The following is a 24,292-nucleotide window of genomic DNA, read 5'->3' on the forward strand; positions in this document are numbered from 1 at the left end:
TGGCATCTCTCCCATGAGTGCCAAGGAAACAGTATAACCTGTTGGATTCTCTAAGTCATGAAATAGCTTCTAAACTTTGGTCTAGAATATGCGCATCAGTTTTCTGTCTGTGGCTTGCTGTGAGTGCTATCAACTTATTTGACATCTGTTATTTAAAATAGTGAATGCAACTGCCTGAAAAAAAGTGAAAAATCCTATTTGTTGATCTGATCCTCTAAAAGACCATGTCATTCCTAAGTGTGAATTTGTCTGAGGTCACTACCACATAGATTTGAGGCACAGAGATACTGGTGACAAAAAACGGATACAGTGAATATGGTTAGGAGATGTGAGACCCGTTGAGAAATACCTGAATTAAGTCTGTGGATCAACGGGAGACAGGTAGGATACAGACTATTCAGAAGTTTATTCAATAGACTATTCACCTGGAAAAAGTGTTTTGAGTTTGTAAGGTAACCAAACAAGGTAGGAGGGAAAAGTAAATAGCAATTTCTACCCTAAGTGGGAAACTTTTACTAAAGAGGAAAATAACTTCTGGACAATAATCATGTCTCTGCCTTTTTTCTTTACCAGGAGATATGACTTTGGGGTCCAATTCCCTGATCTTAGGACATAGTAACAGCTGTAAATTACAAATGTATTGTAAAACCAAAGAATAAAATCTCTTCCTAAATTGGTCCACCTCCGCTAACTTCAGTCAATAGAGTACAAATCAAGATGGGGTTCTAAATAATTAAGGCATCCCAAATACATAATTGGGGGGCATACTAAAAATTGAAGTTGTTTGAAGAAAGGCTCTGAGGGACTCTTCTAAATCAGCATCCATGTGAATGATATCCTCTGCACATCGGACACGGACAGACCTGAAGATGAGGCTGAGAGTGAAGAGGTCGGCAGGTGCTGTCTCCACAGGACTGCAGGGCCAGATTTACTTTCCTTACATCATGGTGGATTTTTAGGAGGCACGCCACAATATGTAAAATCAATTATCACAGAATAGGAATAAACTCCAAATCATTATGTCTCTTTTCCTACTTTTGCTATTTGAGAACCTGGATAGTTTGGGATTGTAAGGTGCATTTAAAAAAAAATCTCCACCCTTCTTGAAAGAGCCACTGTTGGGAAGCCTGATTATGCCCATTCACAGTGCAAGGCACAGAGAGCCAACACAACTGGTAAAACCACTTTCATGTAACAAGGAGAAACGGCACTTTCTCATACTTCACAGACTTTAGAGGAATACAAAGATTATTTCACTGCTCAGACATTTACACACAACAGAAAAAGCCTTCAGTTAACTGACTAGTTCCTATAAGTTGACGGCATTACAGCACAACAAAATCACCTGTAATATACGTAAAAGTTTTGTACTCGAGGATTTTTTCACATAACAGATGAGATGATTGACTTGGACTCATCAATCTCACTCTCATACTGATTATACTGTCAGCAGTATTAGGGCACCCACGTTGTGTGTTTCAAAGGTGTGCATATGGCAGTTCTAACATATCTTTACTATGTCTCTGAAAAGCTAAGGTTTCATTATTGAAACGCTGTTATAATTTCAAATGTGATCCTCTTCTAGTGACTGGCATTACCTTCTTGTGTAATTAATATTCCATGTGATTTAGAACACATATCCTGATTTTCCCAATGCTCATAAATACTTTTTCTGTTGGAAACATTTCTAGTGAAAAGCAGCTTCAGTCTATCCCTAGCATATGGCCATGACTTGCTTCCACACACAATCAATATGAAGAAAAAAGACTATCCTCACAAATCTGTAAGATTAAAACTTCAAACAAAAGCACAATTTGAACATTTTTGTAGTTTGTTTCAAAACAGGGACCGTATCAAGTACTGCCACAATATATGCCTCACAAATAGAAAGGAGAGGGGCCTCATGCCCATGTCTTTAACAGCAAATGCTTTAATTCCTCACTGAGCATCTGTGGAATTAGCTCACAGACAACTCAGAGGCAGGAACACTCTGGCCTGTGTTAAAATAAAATGAAGGTTGAGATTTCTCTATGCAGCAGCAAGTGAAGTAGGACTCTGAATCACTTTTTGGAGTCAAGTTGGTCTTTGAAAGAAAATCAATTTGCCTTAAGAGGCTCTAATTTAGTAGGATGCCAGATGCTTGCAAGGGTGCTTTAACTGAGGGTGTTTTAGACTAAGGGACTGGTCTACTAGAGAGATTACCTCTGTTCCAGCAGAGGGTAGTCAGGGTGTCAGCAATACAATTACTATTACTAAGGACCACCAAGGATCCAGAGACCAAGAAGTTCTAGCAATACAAAATTATAGTGTAAAAAATCAACACTAGCAGGTAAAAAAAAAAGGAGACAAATGTATCAGATTTTTTCATTATATTACTACTTTTTACAACATTAAATATTTTTTATTCCTTTATTTCAATGCACTGATATTTCTTTCTGGTTGTGATTCTGTCTACTGTTATTCTCTTTACCTTTAAATCCTAATCCATTATTCCATTTTTAATTTTAAAAGCATACATGCTCCAAGGCATAGTTGTATATGTGTGTGTGTATAATTTAACCTATTGACTCTAGAAACATTAATTTAAAGTAGAAGAGATTGAGATTACAGATCATAATATCACGTACAAAGAACTGTCTACAGTCAATACCTGAGTGTCTGTACAGTGAAGAACTCTGAAGTAAGAAGTAAAATACTGTGGCCAAGGGGGCTAGTGCTGTGGCAGTAGATGGCAGGGAACCAGCTTTTTGGAATCTTGAGAAGAAAGGCTCTTTGCCATATGCAGATATGTATAGAAATAATATGAGGATTATTAAAATAGAAATAATGATTGATGAATGATCAGATGTTGATGGTAAATATAAATGGATAGTAAACACCTATTTCTATGCCCTATAAATTCAGTGAAATTCCTAATAAAGGCTGTAAATTGAAAGGCATAACAGAAAATTATGTATGACTTTATTCCTGCTAGAGATGATGAAACAATTTCAATCTCTGGTTCAAAATAATTTAAGAATCTTGTACCTTTATGTTTAGATTATGTTTCAACTAAGCATAGACTTTAGAAGGCATAGTGTCTCTACCACTGTCTTAAAACAGCATCTTTATCATTTGTAGGACAATTTCTCAAAAGCCAAAATTAGATATCAATAAAATACTTTGACACTTTACAGAGTTACAAGTAGAATTTAAGTTGTATGCCTGTGTACTGCACTTTTACATTGTTTTCCTATTACTGTAATTATACATTTGTGATACCCCTATAATGCTACCAGCAGAGGATATGTGCATATGATTCATCAGTATTTATATGTTAATGGAATAAAATTTCATAAAATCTCAAAGTTATAAAGATAGTTTTACACATCCTCTAAACCAGGGGTCAGCAAACAATGACCCATGAGTCAAATCTGGCCTGTCACCTGTTCGTGTATGGCCCATCAGCTAAAAACATTTATATTTTTAAATGGAATTTTAAAAGTCAAAGAAGCTTAATATTTCATGACACGTGATAATCATGATTTTCAAATTTCAGTGTCCTGAAAGAAAGCCGTATTGTACACAGCCACAGCCATTTACATGTTGTCGATGGCTGCTTTCTGCTACAATGGCAGAGTGGAGTAGTGTGACGCAGACCACATGACCTGTTAAGCCCAAAATATTTATTATCAGGCCCTTACAGAAATGGTTTGCTGAATCCTGCTCTAAGCCCAGAGAAGGCATCTGGAATGCTGGATAGAATGTTTACAGTGGAATCAGTGTACGACCTAATTTGGTTTCATTTACAGACATCATACACATTACTCATTACTGCTTTTGAATATTATCATCTACTTGGTAAACAAATAAAAATAAACCTATGTTAAGAAAAACTCCTTATTTCCTTGAAATGTTTAGGACCAGCAAAGCAATCATATATAAAAGCAGTATATTTTTAAGAAAAAATAATAAATGAACAATTTAAATTACATTTTTTAGTAATGATTTCAACGTTTCTCAGAGAACACCAGACAGTAAAGGGCAGCTTTCAAAAGTCTTATAGCAGATTTCTGGTTTCCAAATTTCTGGGATATAGTACTTAACACAATATTTGAGATTCTATAATTATTATGAAAGAGACATTGTGGAGAGTTACTTTTCCAAAAAAAAGGTGGGGTGGGGAGGGGAGGATAAGCTATTTTAAAATATGAAACTAGCCAAAATTAAAAAGAATGGCAAACAATTTAAACATTTTCCCCCTTTCCATTAATAGGGAGCCACATAGTCTGCTGGTGTAAAACTTGGTAGAAATTGACTGTTTTCATTTTAGCACGCTGATCCCCATATCTGTGTCAGATAAAATCATAGCACTTATTATTTGTTACCATGGATACCATGAAGATACTGCCATCCACTAAAAAGTATTAGAGGAAGACAACATAATTTTCTGGGACGAGTCCTGTTTTGCCTTCATATGTTGCCTTCAACCATCCTGGTTCCACTGATGGGTACACTGGCAAAAATTAAAATACATAAAGAAATATCACTCAGTCAACATTAGCTTCAAATAATTCTATACACAAATGGGTAAAAATCCACATCAGATTGTATACATATATACTCAAGCTGTCAAAACAGTGTCACAGCACCTGTAAAGCTGGGAATGCCTTTTGCATTTATAAAATCAATCACTCTCTCTCTGACACAGGGGAGGAAACTGGGGTCTAGAGGGATTTGATGCGTTCACTTGTACAGGTATGAGAGGTTGGACATGATTCTGAGTTTCCTGGCTTCTACTTTAGACTCTTATCGCTACACCACTCCTTCTTCCTCCTCCCCATGATGATAAACTTAAGCAAAGGGAATGGGTGTACTTACCATTAGAAAATATCGCTCCCTGTGGGAAGGAAAGCTCATGGCTGTGCTCTGCTTTACAGGAGTACATGGCTTTGGCTTGGCTGAAAGAGCAAAAGACAATTTGTGAAAACCACAATGCTCAAGTATATTTATACTTAAAACTATTCTTAAAAAAAGATACTGGGGTTTCCCTGGTGGCGCAGTGGTTGAGAGTCCGCCTGCCGATGCAGGGGACACGGGTTCGTGCCCCGGTCCAGGAGGATCCCATCCTGGACCCACATGCCGCGGAGCGGCTGGGCCCGTGAGCCATGGCTGCTGGGCCTGTGCGTCCGGAGCCTGTGCTCCGCAACGGGAGAGGCCACAACAGTGAGAGGCCCACATACCAAAAAAAAAAAAAAAAAAAGATACTGGTTTTAGTTATATGTGAAGCATGATATACATAATGTGCACATGTAAGTGTGTATAAGTGCATTTCACAAAGTGAACACATTTGTGCAACCAGAGAACACTGACAGCACAACCCAAAGCCTTTCTTGTGCTTCCAGGCAATGCCCCCAAGGGTAATCACCTGACTTACAACAAACAAAATAAGCTGGTTTTAAAGAACACTATTATTTGTTAGTATTCTGCTAAATAGGCTATTTTTCAGCTCTATAGAGGTTCTTAGGTACCTTAAAGCCCTATTTATTTATTTGCCACTTTAATTTCAGACTATAAGAGGTGAGATCCAAAAATTAAAAGGTCTATAGGGTATGGTAAATAAACTAAGTGGGCATGAAATAAGAAAAACAATAGGATAAGTTGATGATAAATGGCAACCAACAACAGCCTCACTGTCAGGGAGACGTGGGGACATGTCTTTGTAAATCAGAGTATACCCATGTCTTAAAAAGGGAAAACAGCGCTCAGCTCTGACATCTGTTCTCATATGGGAGTTCAGGTTCCAAGTAGCCAGAAACTCTGTTTTTTTAAGGGAAGCCAGAATTTCAGAGTTTTATATGAGAGCTGTTTTAAACCATCTGAGCCAACACTAAAAAAGCCATCATCTGAGGAGGCTAATCAAGTCACCAATGAAGTCGCCTTTACTCTGCAACATCCAATGACCTGACTCCACCTACTTCTCACCACCTCTACCACAACCAGAGTCCAAGCCAAGATCATTTCTGGCATAGCTCACTGAACGGCTTCCTAACTTCCTAAATCCTCTGGGCTTCCTCTTCTGTCCCCTTGCAATCAGTTCTATTCAGAGCAGCCAGAGGGTAGTTTGAAAGGTTTTGATGATCACATGATGATCACATGATTTCCCTGAAAACAACCCTGAACTGGTTCCCACCTCTGGTCTCCATACCATATACAATGTGGAACCTGCCAGAATTTCCTACATCTTTTGTACCTGCCTCTACTCACCTACTATACGTCGGTCACACCGGCCCTCTTTCTCCTCCCAAAACACGCCAAACCCACCCCCACCTCAGGGCTGGCTGGGCCTCGCTCTGAGATATTTTCTTGATCTTCACTCGGCTATGGCCCTCTAGTTTATCTTAAATTTCTTGAGTTTCACTGAAGGCCAGGTCTTCCCTGACCACACACTGTAAAATAGCTGCCCAGGCAACTCTCATATTCTCCAGTTTAAAGTCTGCATGGTATTCTGGTGCCACTGTTGATATTTCTTGTCTTCTCCCCCAGTTAGAATGTAACCTCTGTGAACAATGCCTGATGCTTAATAGTAACTCAGTAAATATTTGCTGAATTAATGAGTTAAAAAAAAAAGGGAAGGTGCTCTGGACTCTTTCTACATGATAAGTCCTCTTAAAGATTCAAGGCATCTTGTCTTTCCTCCCTGAGGTCCCAATCAATACTTCATCTGCAAAGAAGCATCAGCAGTATTTGCCATCTGAGGCCCTCAAAGTAACAGTGTTACATTATGATTACATTTCCCTATTGGAGCTAGACCCTGGGTCTTATCTCTAAACTTCCCGAATGAGGCTAGGTCACTTAAACTAGGGTTCCCAAGTGGCTACCTGAAGATGGGAAAGCTTACAGAGGAAAACCATGGCCCTGCCCCCAGAGTCTATTTCATATGAGGTGAGTCTCAGGCTGTACTTTCAGAAACTTTGCTAGGAGAGTCTGTGGTAGGCACACAACACTACTTCCCAATGAAACATGGTCTAAGGAAAAATTGATGAAGTGGAGGCACCCAGAGAAGGACAAGATTTTACACTAAAGAACAGCCATGTGCTCACATGTGCATGTGAACGTGTGCACATGGGTGTGTTGGTTGACGTGGGTTAGGGGTGCGGGGAGAGGATGCTAACAAGTTATGCAGACTTCTGAGAATCAGACTATGGTGATCTTATATAGAAATGATACTAGTTTTTCCTATAAATCTTCTAGTCAAGTATAGACATTTGATCTAATTTGGTGTAACTTGATCTAATTCGATCTGATATAATGTGATCTGATATCTGATATAATTGAGGGTTGCAGAGCCTCTTCTCTAAAAACATGTAAAGATTTTTTAAAAAGTCAAATTTTCTAGCAGCAGTGATTTCCACCAATAATCACTGTCTTATTACTTTGAATCATTAAGATAAATTAAGGCATGCATAAGGAAACAAATTCCAGAGTTATAGAAATGACTAAGATATAATAATCCTTGCAATGACATAATTTTTCATATACTTTAAAATGCAACCAAATTATTTATATTAATATTTCAGACATGAGTGTTCTCCTTATAGTTTTTTATGGGATTGGATGGTGAGGGAACACATACAGAATAATTACATCACTAAATAAATGGATACTGTTAAATGTGTCAAAATATACAGCACAAAATAATATCTGTCATGACTTTTCAATTACCTGTGCATGTGACTAGACAGGTATAATTTTCTTCTGCTGAGCTCTGTATCTACAGGTGTTAACTAAGCAGAGAGCTTTGATGATTTAATGTAGAATTCTGTGTCAGTGAAGTTTTCTCTCCAGGTGCTAATGCTTCTTCTTTTACTGCCTTGGTGTATTGAAGAAGATGTGAAAATAACACTGTCACCTATTGAGTCTCTGTTCACAAGATTCTAATATCCTTTGAAAAGGATTTTGAGAATCCTGCTTCCTTTCGCATTGGAAAGTAAGGTAATGATGCCTGCTGTCCTGAAAGCCATTTCTTCTCTTATCATTTGGAATATGATCTGTTCACAAGCCCTATTCCTAATTCTAAACACTGTCTAATGCTCACGAGTAGACTTAAAGGTTTGATAGGGTCAGTGTGCAAAATTCTCAATACTCAATGATAAGCAAAATAAAAAATTCACCAAATCAAAATTGATATAATGTTTTCTGAAGGGCCACTTAACAATGTTAAACACACATACACACTCACTGTCTCTCACACACATTTTTTGTATGCTGAGAATTTCACTTCTGAAGTGGGTAGGAATGCCCTTCTGAGGGGAGTAGGAAGATATAGTCTAAAAGGTGCCAAAGCAGTTAACATACAGAAAAACTAAAAACAAACAAATCATCACAATCTAATTATTCATCAGTAGACGATTTAATAAACAAAATACACCAAATCCAATGAATTATTAGGTAGCTACTATGAATAATGCTATAGAAGAAAACATGACATGAAACAGTGTCAGCATGCAAGGCAAAAATTTTACAGAAAAATTAGTCATTGGCAAGACCTCCAAACTGCCTATGACAATTCGCAATAAACACTTATAGGTAATGCAATAAACGCACATTTGCTTCTTAGTCACTGGTTGGAGATTTCTTAAAATTAGATATATTACTCTTTTCTTAGGTTTTTGCCAACAAATATGGGCTGTTTCTGGCTTGGATGTCTGAGTATTGGATTTCTCAATGCTAAAAATCTCTTACAGGAGCTTGTAGAGTTAAAGTTGCTTGTGTCAAAGATAAGAATATTGCAACTCCATTAAAAATGGAGTGAAAAACTGAATAAAAAAGTCTTTTTAGGTTAAAATGTGTATTTTATCTATTTGCCCAACAATTCTGTTGAGCATGTACTTTCTTGGGCACCATGGTGGGAACAATACCACGAACACCACCTTCATGGGTCCTTTTCTGTGTTTATCACAGAGGAGCAGTTCTCAAAGTGTGGTCAAGGGAAATCTGGAAGGAGGGGTAGGTGGGACCCTGAGAGGCACTACTCTTGACAGCTAATGGAATGTGTATGAGAATCCATTTATTTCCTATTATGACAGATATTAAGGAGATCTGCAGAAATGTAAAATCATGCCAGTTCCTGAGGTCCTGGCAGTGACCATCATTAAGGGATAGAAGCTGACTGCAGCATGGCAGGTGTACGGCAACAGCAGAGGAGGGGGTTTCTGTGTGGCCCAGCTTAGGGGAAGATAAGAAACAACTCCTGTTGTCTTAAACACATTAAAAATATGGCCTTTGGAAGAGGGAAGAGATGGGAAGGTGAGACCCTGTTATGACTTGGGGGTAGGCACATAAACTGTCTGACTCGGTTGTACAGAAAAGGGTGACCCCAGCATATGCTGGGGGACTTGTGATCATCCAGGGGACTTGAGTCATATAATGAGTTTGGATTTTGAAAGGAAACCTACATATTTCCTTGGTCCATCCTCTTTATGTAGAAATGAAGGCCAAGAGAAATGAACATTATGGCAGAGTCAGGCTAAAATCTACATCTCCTGATTGATGATCTAGTGCATATCTGGAGAATCCACTTAAATATCATTTGTAAAGTCTCAAGATAATGTCACTGAAAAATCACTTCTACTATTAATAATTGTTGACTGTTAATAAGAGTGAATAATCACACCTGCATCTTGCTATTGTCACCCATTAGTTATGAGCTTATTTTTGTTAAATAAATTCATAAACATTTAAAAATTTTCTGTTTAAATTTCTAATACAATAAATATTAATAGATATAACCCATATAAACAAAAGCTCCTTGGAGGTCCTCAACAATGTTTTTAGTTGTATAAGTTGTTTGAGAACCACTATCAACAGGTAAGATTAGATGGCTGTGCAACAATATGTGGTTATCTTTAGGTGACAAAATGAGAGGTGACTTTTATTCACTTTTTTAGTTTATCAGTATTCTTTATATTCCCTAAAAAAAGAAAAAAAAGTTATTTTTAATTACTATGGCTTCCTTTGTCTTTCTTATGTGTGTCACAGTGCTTTATCTTATGTATGTCTTACGTGTGTCAGTGTGCTCTGAACCAATGACTTACAGCCTTTTAAAAACTCAAATTCACTAAACGAGAAGACTTTGCTGAGCTTTGCTTTGGTGCTTTGTAATTATAAACAAAATATTGGTTTTAAATTATAATAATAGAAGATTTGATTGTTTATAATGGGCCAGGCACTCAATTCTTAATTAATTCTAATTCTCAACTCAACCTTCAGAAAATATTGGTACAGCTTGCCTAAATTATATTACTTTAAAGTGGATTTCCCCACTGCCCAGGTATAAATCATTGAGACAGAGCTGAAAGCTTTAAGGGTACTGTTTTCCACAGGCCTTTGTAATCGTGAGGCAGAGCCTAGTGACATCTGGCTCTTGAAAGCATTTTACAGGTTAAGAGAAACAAGTATAAAATAACCAATGTCTGCTTAGGGTCATGCTAAGTACTATGACATTCTTCTCTATTCCAGTGGTTCTCAAACTTTTTTTTGTACCTAAGAATCACTTGGGGAAGTTGGCAAAAATACATTTTCTCCGGGCCTCAGTCTCAGATACTATGGTTTACCGAGTCTGTGGCAAATTCAGGAATATTCATTTTAACAAGTCTGGTAGGTTAAGTTCCCTTGCAGAGGGGCCCCTCCCACTTCACTGAACCTGATTTCTTAAAGATTTCCAGCGATGTCTTAGAGGTTAAAACCAGTGCCCTCCTCTCATGAGCTCCTTGACTTTTTGGTAGCTTCTACCACACTGACCTTGCTTTCTCCTCGTGATGATTCCTCCACCTTCTTCTTTGCCTGACCCTTAAATGAAACCATTCCTCAAAGAGCAATGCCCAGCCACTTTACCATTTCCCTCAGTAAGCCCCATTACTGGGTAAGCTCGCCTTCATCTATACAGTATAATTGCTGTGCAGAAGTTTCTGGCATCAAACTTCATGCTCTCTCCTGGTTCCAGCTGCACGTTTCTAACTGCCTCTCAATGGTCCTCAGGCTCCTCAAACACAGGGGCCAAAATGTTCCTTGCCCCTCTCCATACGCTCATAAACTAAGCTCAGGAGCTAAGTTATCAATCACTCTTTCTGACAATCAGTCTCAAAGACTTGGAACCTTCCCATTCCCAGTATCAAAGCAGTGGCTCAATCCTAGTTCTAGCCATAAAATTCTCCTTACAGTTTTTCATGCTTTTGTTAATGCCCTAATTAAGGTCTTTAAAATATCTTTAAAATATCACCACTTCCACCTTAAATGGTTCTCTTCCCTTCAACAACCTCCTTGAAAAAGCCACTTGAAAGATCTGATCAAGTGCATCACTGATTAGATCACCTCTTTGCTCAATGACTCTCAGAGCCTGCAGTGAATCCAGAGGTGTTATTTTTCTGTTGCTCAAGACTATCCACTAAAATCTCCCAACTGGTCTCTTTCCCAAATGTGGCTAGTCTCTCTACCACCCACTACCAGTTCTACCATTCTTCGAGGTCCAATTCAAGAGTATCCTAAGTTCCCTAGAAGGAAAGCAAAATAGGCATTGCAGGAGGTTAGTAAGGGAAATACCCTCAACTTCTGTTGTTTAGTTGTATTTAATGGTACAAAAGGATTTCAAATGACTGTTAAGAGTTAATGTTCAAATACCAAACACATATTAATTAGAGGCTTGATGATCTTAAGCAAGCATTTTCAATAATAATAATTATAACAATATTAGTTATTATTGTAGAGACCGTCTATGGAGAATTTACCATGTACTTCAAATACATCACTTTGTACACCGACAACATTTGTCAGAAACAGAATTGTGACCTTCATTTCATAGATAAAGAAAATGGATTTCCAAGAATTCAGACCAAGATGGCAGAGTAAGAGAACATGGACCTCACCTCCACCCATGAACGCATCCAAAATACATCTACATGTGGAACAATTCTCACTGAAAACAAATTGGAAACTGGCAGGAGGACTCCTGTACAACCAAGAAAGATACACATGGAATTGAGTAGGAAGGGAAGAGAAGCATTTGGGTCAGGATCTGTACCCCTGGGAGGGAACTCAGAGGAAAAGAGAGATTAGACAGGCAGAGAGCTATCCTGGGAAGGGAGCGATACAAGCCCCAGGTTGGGTGCCCCAGTCCTGAGGGCCTATGTGGGGGAGAAAAGTGCCCTTGGCTGGTGAGGACCAGTGGTACCAACAGGAGCGCTGTGGGAAGCCTGGATTCCTCTTGGGAAGAGCACATGCACACTGGCTTTTCCCCTGGCAGGGTGGAGAGAGGTTGATCCTAGTGGCTGCTGGGTTTCTGGCAGCTGCCTCACCACATGCACCCCAGCTCAAGCCCAGCCAATGCTCCAGCCCCACAGACTCCACATCACAGTGCAGCACTGGACCTGGGACAGCAAGGACTAGGGAGAAGACCTGACTGTGGGATGCAGAGGTGACCTGGTGCCAGGGCAGAGCCTGGGTGGGGCAGCGGCAGCCATTGGTGGCACTTACTCAAGCAGTGCATCAGAAGCAACCCAGATCTCTGACGGTGGCCATTCCACACTCTGTGTGTGTGTGGTGGCCCCCCATACACACAGAGAGTCTGTGCGCGTCCTGCCCGCCTTGCGGAACAGTTCTATGACATGGTAGGGGCAGAAGAGGTCAGGGCAGTGATTGGCTGTGAGGGATGAAGGTGACTTGCACCAGAGGCTGTGTCTGAGCAGAGCCATGGGCACCTGCACAGGCAGTGCATCGGACCTCTGTCTGCAGCTGATGTGAGCTGAGAGCCTACATGGGCCCCACCTGCTTTAGCACTTCCCCCTCTGGGGCAAGGGTCCTGGTGCAGGGAGAGGGAAAAACACACACTTAAAGGGAACAGAGCCAGTTCAGGCCATACCTTCAGGGCTGCTGCTCCAGCAACGTGGGATCAGACCCTGTCCCCGGTAGGACAGTGACAGTCGCTAAGCAGAGGCAAAGCCATGCCTCACGTCCTGTGCAGGCTCTAGTCCCTCCAGCACCAGCCACACCCCCTACCAAGGTGACAGCTGTCTGCACACCCTGAGAAAAGATGTGACCTGCATCTACATCAAATCCAGCTCTTTCACCAAAGGCACTGGGCAAACACAGTCTGTATGGGGATACTCCCATATAAGATCACCTCTTGAAGACCGCAACAGGTAACTGTTTTACCTAAACTGATAAAGGCAGACAAAGTTAAGCAAAATAAAAGGGCAGGTGAAAAGTTATGACACTGTCCACAAGTGCTGCACACTGACTGACAGAGAATACTTAAACTTCAGTGTATCATTGAGTGAGCTCTAAGTTTATGCCGACAACTATTAGAAGTGGATTTGGAGTATTTGGAATGTAAAAGCATATTGCAAATGCATAGATTGATTGTTGAACATCTGAGTAAGCGTATTGTATAACAGAGTAATTAATTTACTGTCATATACTGATTTACTTCATTAATATCTTGCTGTCTTAAAGCTCTTAAAAGATTATCTCTGATTCCAGTACTTGAGTTCTTAAGATTGTTTAGAGCTTCCTAATAAAAGGGCTCCATCTAGTGGAGCAATTCAATCATTTAGCAAGACAGAAGTAGCAAGGTTAAATCCCTTACACTAAGGCCTAACAGTAGTGACAGTCTCAGAGAGATCATGTTTGCTCTGACATGCACAGTGCTTAGTTTTCACCATGCCTTGATAAAAAGGAAGAAGGTGAAGATGCTACAGACAGAGGTAAGGTACATGCAAGTACTCTGGGATTTGCTATATAAATGCAAGGCATTGACCATCGTCCTAGTGAGATACCAAAGCGGCTCTACTCTGTGGAGTTAAAAACACTAACATAGGAGCACCCTCACGAAGCTTTGGAAAAAAAGAGTGTGAAGGTTACTGTTATCCCTAGTAACTAGGACAAAGCCCAATATTGTGTAGGTGCTTAAAAAATGTTTGCTGAGAAAGTTCACATACGTTTATATGGTCAAGAATATAAATGAGAACACTTGAAGGACAAACCTTGATTTTTTTTGGTCAGTACATCCAAAAAAAAAAAAAAAAAAAATCAAGGTTTGTCCTTCAAGTGTTCTCATTTATATCCTCTTTCAACAAGCATTCACTGACTATTTCCAACCTGTACTAGTTGCTGATGGTAGAAAAAAAAAAAGAAAAAAATCACAAATAGCAAAATACTAAGAAATTCCATTAGTTTAGACATATTCAAAATTAAAACCCAAAGTCCACTGCAGATGAGAAGAATCAATTTGGACCGAGAGAAGAGGAAGCAGGTACCTTAGAAGCAAGCACATGAAGAGCAGCAAGATATAACAATTCTTGTCCTTCTAACAAATGGAGCGGAAGGTAAAATCTGGAAACCCTGAATGAATTACTGCACTCAAACACCAGAGCCCCCTGGGGCAAATCAGCTCTACAGCACCATAGTGGCCATTAAGAATAAGCAGTCTTTAATGCATGTTCATGAAGCTTCTTCCAGAAAAAAAGTTCTATTAACTTTTACAAGTCAAAAATACATTTGAAAAATTTCCACAAACTAACTGTTATCAAAGGAGTCTTTGGTATGCAAAGGGTTACAGCAACTTGTGTCTTTCAGAAAACCTCTTTGTTTAGACCCCTTCCTTTATGAAGGTTTTAGCAAACAAGGCACTGCTGTAACATTTTGACATGCTAAATGCTGTATATGGTCATGACCACTTCCCTGTGAAGACAGCAGAGGTGGATTTGACCATCTGCAGACCTGAGGGGCAGAGCTGTCAAAGATGACCTGCCATGTCAACACAGGACAACAATGTCACCAGTATTTTATGTTTTTTACTTGAAGAGTTTTGAGAACTTACCGCCCAGAAGAAACTGACTTAAGTGAACCAACGTTTTCAAACAGTTGGGCCTTTGCTGCCACACTGAAAAATAATTTAAAAATACAAGTTTCATTAAAATTCATTAGAAAATCATGCAGCTCAAAGCGAAATTCAGGGTTATCAGTTAACCCAAACAGAAAAATTAGTTAACATTTGTCCCCAAAATTTGACCTGAATTTTAATTGTTTTAAGCTTTAATGTAGAAGAAATTTTTAGATCTAGTCTCTAGCTCACCGAGTAGCAGACAGTAATAAACCTATAGCTACTTCCTCTGGGGATCTTACTGCCTGCATTTTTTGTACCTGAGAAAACGCTGGGAGCAGAAAAAAAGGAACACTTTTTCACTGACTCCCGTGGAGCCACAAGGGAGGAGTCACATCAACAAGACAAAAGAAGAACTGTTTTGTGTTCTGATAGCTAAGACAAAACTAATTCTAAAATTGTTTCACGTATTTTTAAAATATTTGAACACAGTTCCTATAAAGTGAAAAGAGAGAACTCTGAAAATATGACCAATAAATAAATTTGTTTCAAATCATGATGAGGGAAAGGCATCTATTTGAAAAGTGAGACTATTGGGTAGAGAGTGAAAAGAACTAAAACTAAGGTACCCTAGATAATTAGAAAATTCCTATATTTACTAGAAGAGAATATAAAATTCTTTGAATGATATTTTAAACTAGATATTTAAAAACTATCTTATTTCTTTAAATGACAAACTTTTTTTCCCCAGAGATGAGCCATTTGATAATCTGAAGGATCATTTTACACCTAATACAGAACATACGGTCTCTACATTTTAATTTCTACTTTATCAGTAAAAATCACAAAATAGAAGCTCTTCTCTTTCCCCCACAAAGGAGAGAGTTTATATTCTCCCATCTTCCTTGACATATTTGGCTTAAAATTTAATTTCTCTTAAGGGCTAGAACTATACACACCAGAACTAGAGCAGACAGAGTTACAAATATATCTGCCTATATCATGGTAGCTGGATTTCTGAACATGAGAGATAACATATGTGAAACTCACTCTGAAACAAAAGGTTCTTGTCAAAGAAAGGGATGTACTAATAAATTTAAGATGCTGTTCCTATGGAAACAGGCTTAGTAGAATGCCTTACTGGACTTGCAATGAATAATTAAAATGTCAGGAATACCACCACATTAAAAATGGGCATGGCATAAGAGAAATAGCACAGACTCAAGTTGGAGAACCCTGGGTTACAATCCCAGCTCTGCCACTTACTGGCTGAGTGTGTGTGGACCTTAACTTTCCAGTATTAGCTCTAATTATCTCTAAAACAAGATTTATACTACCTACTGCAGAAGGACACTGTGGACCTTAAAAGAAATAACAATATGCAAAGATGCTCAGTAATAGCTCATACAGCATTTGGAAAAGCTCAGCAAAAGTCAGGAAAATAAAATGAAAGGGAGAAAAACTTTCCTCTTCGGATTCTCTTGCTTTTCCAGTTTCTCATTTTCTCCTCTTTGCCCCCTTTCTGTTCTCATCTATACACCCTACCCTCTCGGCCTTTACACCTCTGGGTCATTTCTTTCAATTAGAAGCACTCCCTCTTGCCTTTCATGTTCCCTGTTCTCTCGGAGTTTAAATCAGTGAGTACGCAGGTGGGGAGATATACAATGGAGAGGAGAGAAAACCAACCCTCACCAGGCAGAAAGCAGTTATATTTCTAACAAAGAGAGGGAGGGTCAAGGATATGGGCGGTCCCCACAGCTGAGTGGTGGATGTTTAGCTTTCACAGAAAGGCGTCTAATTTCAAAACCCCAAACCACTGTATTATACATCTGTTTTCATGTCTTTAAATTAAGCCATAGCTCTGCTTCTAAGGAAAGTGCCTGAAGAGTCTCCCCATGAGATTTTATATGTATATCCTAAGCGTACTAACTTTCACATCACTTGGAAAAGAGGACAGGGTCCTGCAGAAGTTGACGGCACCCACTCCACAGATGAGCATTTGGCTGTGGGAACCCTAAGAGTTCTTTTGCACACCCTCAGCCCCTGTATACCCCTGGGAAGCACAGCAAATAGCAAACAAAGGCTCTCTCACTTACACGGAGCCGGGTCGCTGGTAACCATTGCTGGAGGCAGCGTCTAGCCTTAACTTCCTGCACATTTTGGGAGGCAGATCTGGGTTTGGCGGGGCTTTGGGCGTCTCTTTGGAACCTATGGAAGTTAAGCTTTGAATGGATCCACTGTAGCTCTTGTTTCCTAAAGAGAAAGCCCAAGAAAACAGGCAAGGTGCTATTAGACAAAATAAGAGCTGTAACACAGTCCATGCACATAACAAAAGGAGGCATTTTTCTCTGAGCCCAAATGAGAAGGGACAGAATGTTCTTTGAGCACAGCAGCCCATCACTCTGGGAGATCACAGTCTACCGTAATTACAAAGACATCACCTCACAGAGATGGAAAGATCCAGAAAAAATGTCACAGCATACAGGAGTTTTAAAAATCCTAGCTCAGGAACAAAGCAGTTAAGCATTGTCTGTCCCTTCACTATTAATTTTTCCCTCCTTAACCATGCTGAACAATCCAGCAGGTGACACAGGAACAATGACATCCTGCACAGGCTCTATGCTGGCTTACCTTCCGTTGCAGAGATGGATCTGAGAGAGGAAGCTGAGGCTCTTTTCAGTCCTGAAAGCCCATAAGGCCCTTTCTTGGCCAGGTCTATGGGTGGGGACACATCCCCTGGGCTAGCGACCGAAGTGACACTCTGGCAATCTGATTCTGCATCTGTTTTGGTTGCATCTTCTCTAGAACTTGACTCAGGACTAGTTGTCCAGAGACCAAGACTTTTCTGTCCATTGGAAGGTGATGGGGATGCAATCCAAGGAATCCCTCCAGATTTCTCCCTGGGAGGGCAGGAAGCGGACTTTGTCGTGCTGTTTTGTTCAGAGGAGTGAGAGGAAAGTGACTCAATGCTCCCCATTGGTGTGCTGTCCGGGCTGCTGCTATAGGAGTCGCCTGAGCAGGGGCAGGGGTGGGAGAGAAAAGAACAGCAGCTCTCTGTTGAAACTGGCACCCCCAAACCCTTCTGTTCTCCAGCTCTCATGTGCTCCGTGGCCACCTGACCCCACTGAAGTGATAGGCCTTTACGTGCTATGGAGGACTGTTCCTCAGTTCTGGAGAAATGCTTTAAAATATGCATTTGAACTTGGTGAAGGCTTTTTTTAAATACTATTCAAGGGAGCTTTTATATGTGCCCTTCCCGGATGAAATAATGTTATTTCTTGAAGCATTAGTGGGCTGACTTGAATTCAGACAAAATTTGCTTCTGAAACAGGACTCACAAGTATGAGAAATAAGATTTCTTGATGATATTAAAGAAATCAATGGAAGGGGGAAATGCTGAGACATATGTCTGCCTTCTTTTACTTTTCTGATCTTAGGTGATTCTGAGTTACAATGGTATCTGAGTCCTCCTTCATTCAAAGGCACCATTAACAGTCAGCTGCAAGTTATAAGCTCCTCAAAATTTTTAAAGAAAGGATTTTTCTCCTTTTTCTGCTAAGAATGTAGCAACATAAGAAAACTGGCTATTTTAACTGGCTGTATTTTTTAATGTTTCTACAAGTATGGTATAAGAAAAAAATCAGAGAAGCTGTAATAAAGTATTCAAATAGTAGATCTAAATTAAAAATTTAACACTGATTGTGGGGAAAACTGGGAGTGTGGGGAGAGGGTTGGGAGTCAAAAATAAAATGAAAATGGCCACAGTTTAACACATGCTTTGGGCTCAAGCTGCCACCCACCTTATGGTGGGGCTTGGCTCAGAATAGTAAGTTAGCAACAATGTGTGGTGTAGATTCTCTTTTTATTTCTTTTCTCTCTGTTTCAGACCCTTTGATACCCAAGAGATGACGCTTTAAGAACATAATGTGAAAGGAAGAAAGAAAATGACTGCCTCAGCCAGGCTTTCTCTTGCTTTCTTCTCTATGACTTTGACAACAGGACAAAACCTGCTACGAAGTAGCACCCGATGTATTTAATCACCATTACAGAGAAAAAGGGCATTGCACAAACTATTTTTTCCCTCTGTATCAGGAATGAATTTGCTTGTCCAAGGTACCTTCCAACTATACTGACAGAGACTACGTAATGTGGTGGGTGGGGGGGCAGGTGTTGGGACGACAGCACCAGTAAGAATATCTTCTATTTCTACCTAAGTACTAATAAGGTGTGATAAAGCCAAATTAATGAAGAAGGCATCTCCTTGAGGCCAGTACACTTACTATCGGGTTCTGCCAAGCATGGGGTATACCTCCCTCTGGGCTTCCGGGAGCCTGTGGAGAGGCAAATTGCACGTGTCCTTCGGGATCCAGATCGAGACTGAGGCTGAGGAAGAGGGATGCTTGGGTCTGGGGCAGTATGAAAAATCTACGTAGAAGAAAAATGGACTGAGGTCAATAAAAAGGTGAAATTGACATTTTCGTCATAAAATTGGCTTTGAGAGCTATTAAATAATCTTAGAACTATACGTTAGTTCATCAACTGCATGGCAAGAGATGCTTGATACAAAAAATAAATATCCTAGAGCATCTATAACTTTTCCATTTACACTGAGTAATGCTTCCTCTGGGTTTTCTTTTTTATTCTTCCCCGTTCCCCAATAGTGAAATTCAGATTTTCCAATAATTTTAAGAAATGCGTCAAATATTAACAAATGTCTATGTCAAGACACACTGATTCTTTTTACTATGATGTTCTCTTTCACCTTCATGCTGAACATAACCTGAGGGGAAGAGGCTCGTTTTGTACCATTCCCCAGCTGAGCAGCCCCTTGCTTCTCAGGAGAAGGTGCTGGCATGCTGCTGGCCCTGAACTGTCAAGAATATGACAAGCTGCAGGCAGAGGTCTGAGCACAGCTATAGGATGCAGCCATGCACTCTTGGGTTTTAAGAGCGCTTACAGTCTTAGCTAGGTACCAAGGGTATCCTTCTACAGGCACTAGAAAGGAACTGGGGAAGGAGAGAGGCGCTGCCATCCTCTCACAAGGACTAGATCAGACATAAACGGATCACAATGTTTAGAACTTCAATGGCTGAGTTTGCTTAATAATCCAATCAACTTGGCTCTCCCAATTTCTCACTTTTATAGTTATTCTAAGATCTCACTCTTTTAGAGAAAGCCTCCTTAGGGATTGGATATAGAGAGGGTTTCAAGACTGTTCCCTGAATATTTTCTTTTGTTTCATCTAGAATATTAGCTCTGCTATATAAGGAGAGTCTAATTCCAAAAAGCTTAAAAAAGTTAAAATAGACTTAACCGCAAAATGATTCTATTTTCTGAGTATGAGGAAAAAACTAATTATATAAATATTAAAGAAGAAAAACTTGACAAGTAAATAATGTCAAAAGAAAGGAAATCATTTACTTAGAGGATTTTGAGAAGCACTTAAAAACTGAACAAGAAAAAAGAAAATCAAAGTCCTCATGAAGAAGTAATTTACACAAAATTTACAAGACTGACACCAAATAGGAATCTGAGATCACAATGTGAGGATCATAGATGATACAAATGCAAAATTTCTTCTTAGAAGCCAGATAAAATTTTATACTTCTACATGAAAATTCAGTCTACCTTTTCATAGTGCTCTATCAGAATTTCAACCACAATATTCTGAAATTTAATATTCATCATGGCAGCCACAGTTTCTTCCTGTGCTCTCATTAGAGTCGGACCAAATATGACACCAAGGTTTGAGACAGTCATGAGATTTTGCTGGCTATGTAGTGACACTCTGCAAATAAGAGGAACAAAATATTTTAAGTTATATGTTTAATAATTATTAAATGTTCTCATCCACTAAACTTATGGCATAAAATATAAACATGCCACTACAGGCTAACTTTCCCAAGTAGTCAGGTTCAGCTACTCCCAACTGGCATTAGTGGGTATAGTCTAAAAAGATGTAAAAAGTTAACACTGGCCAAAGTAAAACATAATTACAAAGGTTAATCTATCGAAGGAAAAAATCTTGATTTCCTAAATTGAGTTCAATCACCCTAGAGAGATTATCAGCTGTTTGGTATTTCCTACAGTACTATACTTCTTTTAGAACAGATGGTTAAGAGTAGACTGGTTGCCAGTCATAATGGCCATCATTAAAAAGTCTGCAGATAACAAATGCTGGAGAGGGTGTGGAGAAAAGGGAATCCTCCTACACTGTGGGTGGGAGTGTAAGTTGGTATAGCCACTGTGGAAAACAGTATGGAGGTTCCTCAGAAAACTACAAGTAGAATTACCATATGATCCAGCAATCCCATTCCTGGGCATGTAACCAGACAAAACTATAATTCAAAAAGATACATGCACCCCTATGTTCATAGCAGCATTATTTACAATAGCCAAGACATGGAAACAACCTAAATGTCCACTGACAGATGAATGGATAAAGATGTGGTACATACATACAATGGAATACTACTCAGCCATAAAGACGAATGAAACAATGCCATTTGAAGCAACATGGATGCAACTAGAAATTACAATACTAAGTGAAGCAAGTCAGAAAGAGAAAGAAAAATACCATATGATATCACTTATATGTGGAATCTAAAATATGACACAAATGAACCTATCTATGAAACAGAAACAGAATCATGGACATAGAGAACAGACTGGTGGTTGCCAACGGGGAGGGGGTTGGGGGAGGGACAGAGTGGGAGGTTGGGGTTAGCAGATGTAAGCTTTTATATAGAGAATGGATAAACAACAAGGTCTTACCGTATAGCACAGAGAACTATAGTCAACATCCTGTGATAAACCATAATGGAAAAGAATATATATATAAAAAGAATGTGCGTGTGTGTGTGTGTATATATATATATATAAAACTGAATAACTGTGTTGTACAGCAGTAATTAACACAACATTGTAAATCAACTATACTACTTCAATAAAAATTTTTTTTAAAAAAGTAGAGAAAAGGAGTAGACTGGTTATAATTATATTCGGATTCACTAAACATATGTTGAGAACCTACTGCCAGGCATTTTCATAGATAATATTGCACTTAATCCTCCCAGGAAGCCAGTTATTTTCTATTGTACAGATTTTCCAAAAAGAAGCTCCTCAAGTAAAAATGATGTACCTGAGGTCACAGCAAATTAGGAACAGAGATTTTGTTTCAAATTGGGTCTCCTGACTTCAAGTCAAGAGTACCCCTGAGCTCCCCACATAAGATGACTGGTTAGGGCATGTTTCCATCCTACTTCCCTTCTATCCATCCACCATCCACCATCCATCCAAAACTTCCCTAAGTGCCTCCCTAGTGCTGAGCACTGGGCTAGGCAAACAGTAAGACAAGGAGATATGGTAGCATCAGTGCTGGCCTGAAAATGAAAATAAAATGAAAGGGCTCTGATACTACTGACCTTAGAAAAGTAATCCCAGTAAACTCTCAAAAATGACTTTGACTAGTTAACTGATTTAATTTGGAAATTGGATACATTAATAGGAAATCTCATTTATTTAACCAGTCTCCTAGGTTAACCACTGCCTTTTCTATCTTACTCCCAGCCAGGTTGTTAGAATATAAAGTTCTAGGAAGGAACACAAGATAATGTTTACATCTGATTGAGTATGCACACTAACTTCATTCTAGAAACAAAAGTAAAATTTTATGAGGAATCTAGGATTCTGGATTATCCATGCGACTTTTGGCATAGGACAGGAAGAGCTGACTGTCCCACTGACTGAAATTTCCCCTTGTGCCCAAGACAGCACTAGCTAAGAAGGTTCTTGGTTAGTATAAGAATTTCATTCCAAGTTTCCTTTTTATACAACCAAATATTATATTAATTGCTTAATATGTATTAGAGAGTCTACTAAGTCATCTGTAAAGGCAGTGAGCCTGTCTGTATTTAAAGCTTGGGTCCTTCCAACTTGGAAGCTGGGTGCAATCAGTCCATTATTTAACACCACTCTCTAGGCTTCAGTTCCCTCATCTACAAAGTATAAGAATGACAATCCTTAGAGCAGTGTTGAGAGAATTAAATAAAATGAGTTAAATTGAATAAAATATGGTCTTAAAATAATATTCTTCCCTGTAATTAAATTGACTCTAGGTACTCTCAATGTACTCTAAAATGTAAGAGTTCCTGGTAATATAAGTAACCTAGAATATGACTGAATTATGCTCACTGGGAATAAATTTAGAAATCATAAAAAATTGGTCTGTTTTGAAAAGGAGAGTTAATGACTATGGTGTTCAGAAGATAAAATATTTTGATCACCTATTTTCTCTTCATTGAATTTCCCTTCTGCTGAGCTAGTCAGTCAGTACAGACCCTTATCATTCCACATTTCAGCCAGTTCTGGAACTCATTCCCTCAACTTGTGTACAAAGCAGATTCCACAGATGTCCTTGTTTTAAAGACAAAGTATTTTCAGAAGTACATCAATGATTTATACCATGTCTCAGAGCTAATTAATGGAGATTTGGAATCAGTCATTGGTCCTTTAGGCCAGTGACCAATCCAGGTCACTGATCTTAAATTCTCTTTTCTTAAGTCAATAAGGTGGCCAGGGACCAAGAGTGTTATTAGTTTACTTAAGTAAGTCATTGGTGATGTGGACACACATTCTACTGCTGCTGCTCAGACAGTGGAGACTGAACTTTTACAGATTCAAGAAAGAGCCAGGAATGGTGGTGAAGGTTGGGCAGAAGAATTTTAAGTACTCTTCAGTGGCTAGACACTCTCTCTCTGCTATTTCCTGTATCACATTCATAATTAAAGGTGAAACTTGTGTTCATCTAACATTCTGAATAATTAAGCAAAACCATTTTATGTGACACTCATGAAACTTTAAAGGTACATTTTAAAAGGCTTTGCTAAAAAATTAGCTTGAATACAGCAAGAGAATGCCCACTAAATACAGTATGGATAAGTTTCATGAAGAGGTCACAGAACTCAAAAAGCATAATTCAAGACTATGTAATTCTGACCAAGGATAGTGAGTCCCTATTCATTAGCTAAAAGAGGTGCTGATATGGGCAATAGTTAAAAATGAACTTGAAATGAAGTCATTCCTAGTGGATTTCCTTCTTATTTCAAGGAGGGTAAATTCATATTATCTCAAAGTCTGCAAGTTAAGATGAGGCTGATTAATGTACATCACTGTTTCAAATGTGCATGGCTCAAATTAGGATACATTGGGTTAATACTTGTAGCAAACAAGGAAGGATTAATCATTTGATTGTGAATCGTGGTACTCATTAAGACAAAAAACGTTCCTATTTGTAAATGGGGCTATAAGGGAATTTTTAAGTAAGTTTAAAACCTGAATTTGGACTTTTGTTTCCAGCAGCATGGCTAACAAACTCCTTGATTAAATGTGTGTGTGTGTGTGTGTGTGTGTGTGTGTGTGTGTGTGAGTCAGTCA

General features: G+C 39.1%; 1 protein-coding gene across 1 annotated transcript in view; it reads right to left on the reverse strand.

Moving 5' to 3' along the window:
- Positions 1–387: 387 nt before the first annotated feature.
- Positions 388–24,292, reverse strand: part of ARHGAP42 (Rho GTPase activating protein 42) — a 282,967-nt gene continuing 259,062 nt past the window's right edge. The window contains exons 18-24 of the mRNA XM_024760359.1: positions 20,486–20,645; positions 19,138–19,282; positions 17,489–17,869; positions 16,954–17,110; positions 14,855–14,917; positions 4,861–4,940; positions 388–4,495 (exon numbers count right to left, since the gene is read on the reverse strand). Of these exons, the coding sequence (XP_024616127.1) occupies positions 4,407–4,495; positions 4,861–4,940; positions 14,855–14,917; positions 16,954–17,110; positions 17,489–17,869; positions 19,138–19,282; positions 20,486–20,645 (1,075 nt within the window). The 3' untranslated portion in view covers positions 388–4,406. The remainder of the gene's footprint in view (positions 4,496–4,860; positions 4,941–14,854; positions 14,918–16,953; positions 17,111–17,488; positions 17,870–19,137; positions 19,283–20,485; positions 20,646–24,292) is intronic.

The sequence above is a fragment of the Neophocaena asiaeorientalis genome, unplaced genomic scaffold (genome assembly GCF_003031525.2).
Source record: "Neophocaena asiaeorientalis asiaeorientalis breed wild unplaced genomic scaffold, Neophocaena_asiaeorientalis_V1.1 scaffold601, whole genome shotgun sequence".
In the NCBI taxonomy this organism is placed as follows: domain Eukaryota; kingdom Metazoa; phylum Chordata; class Mammalia; order Artiodactyla; family Phocoenidae; genus Neophocaena; species Neophocaena asiaeorientalis.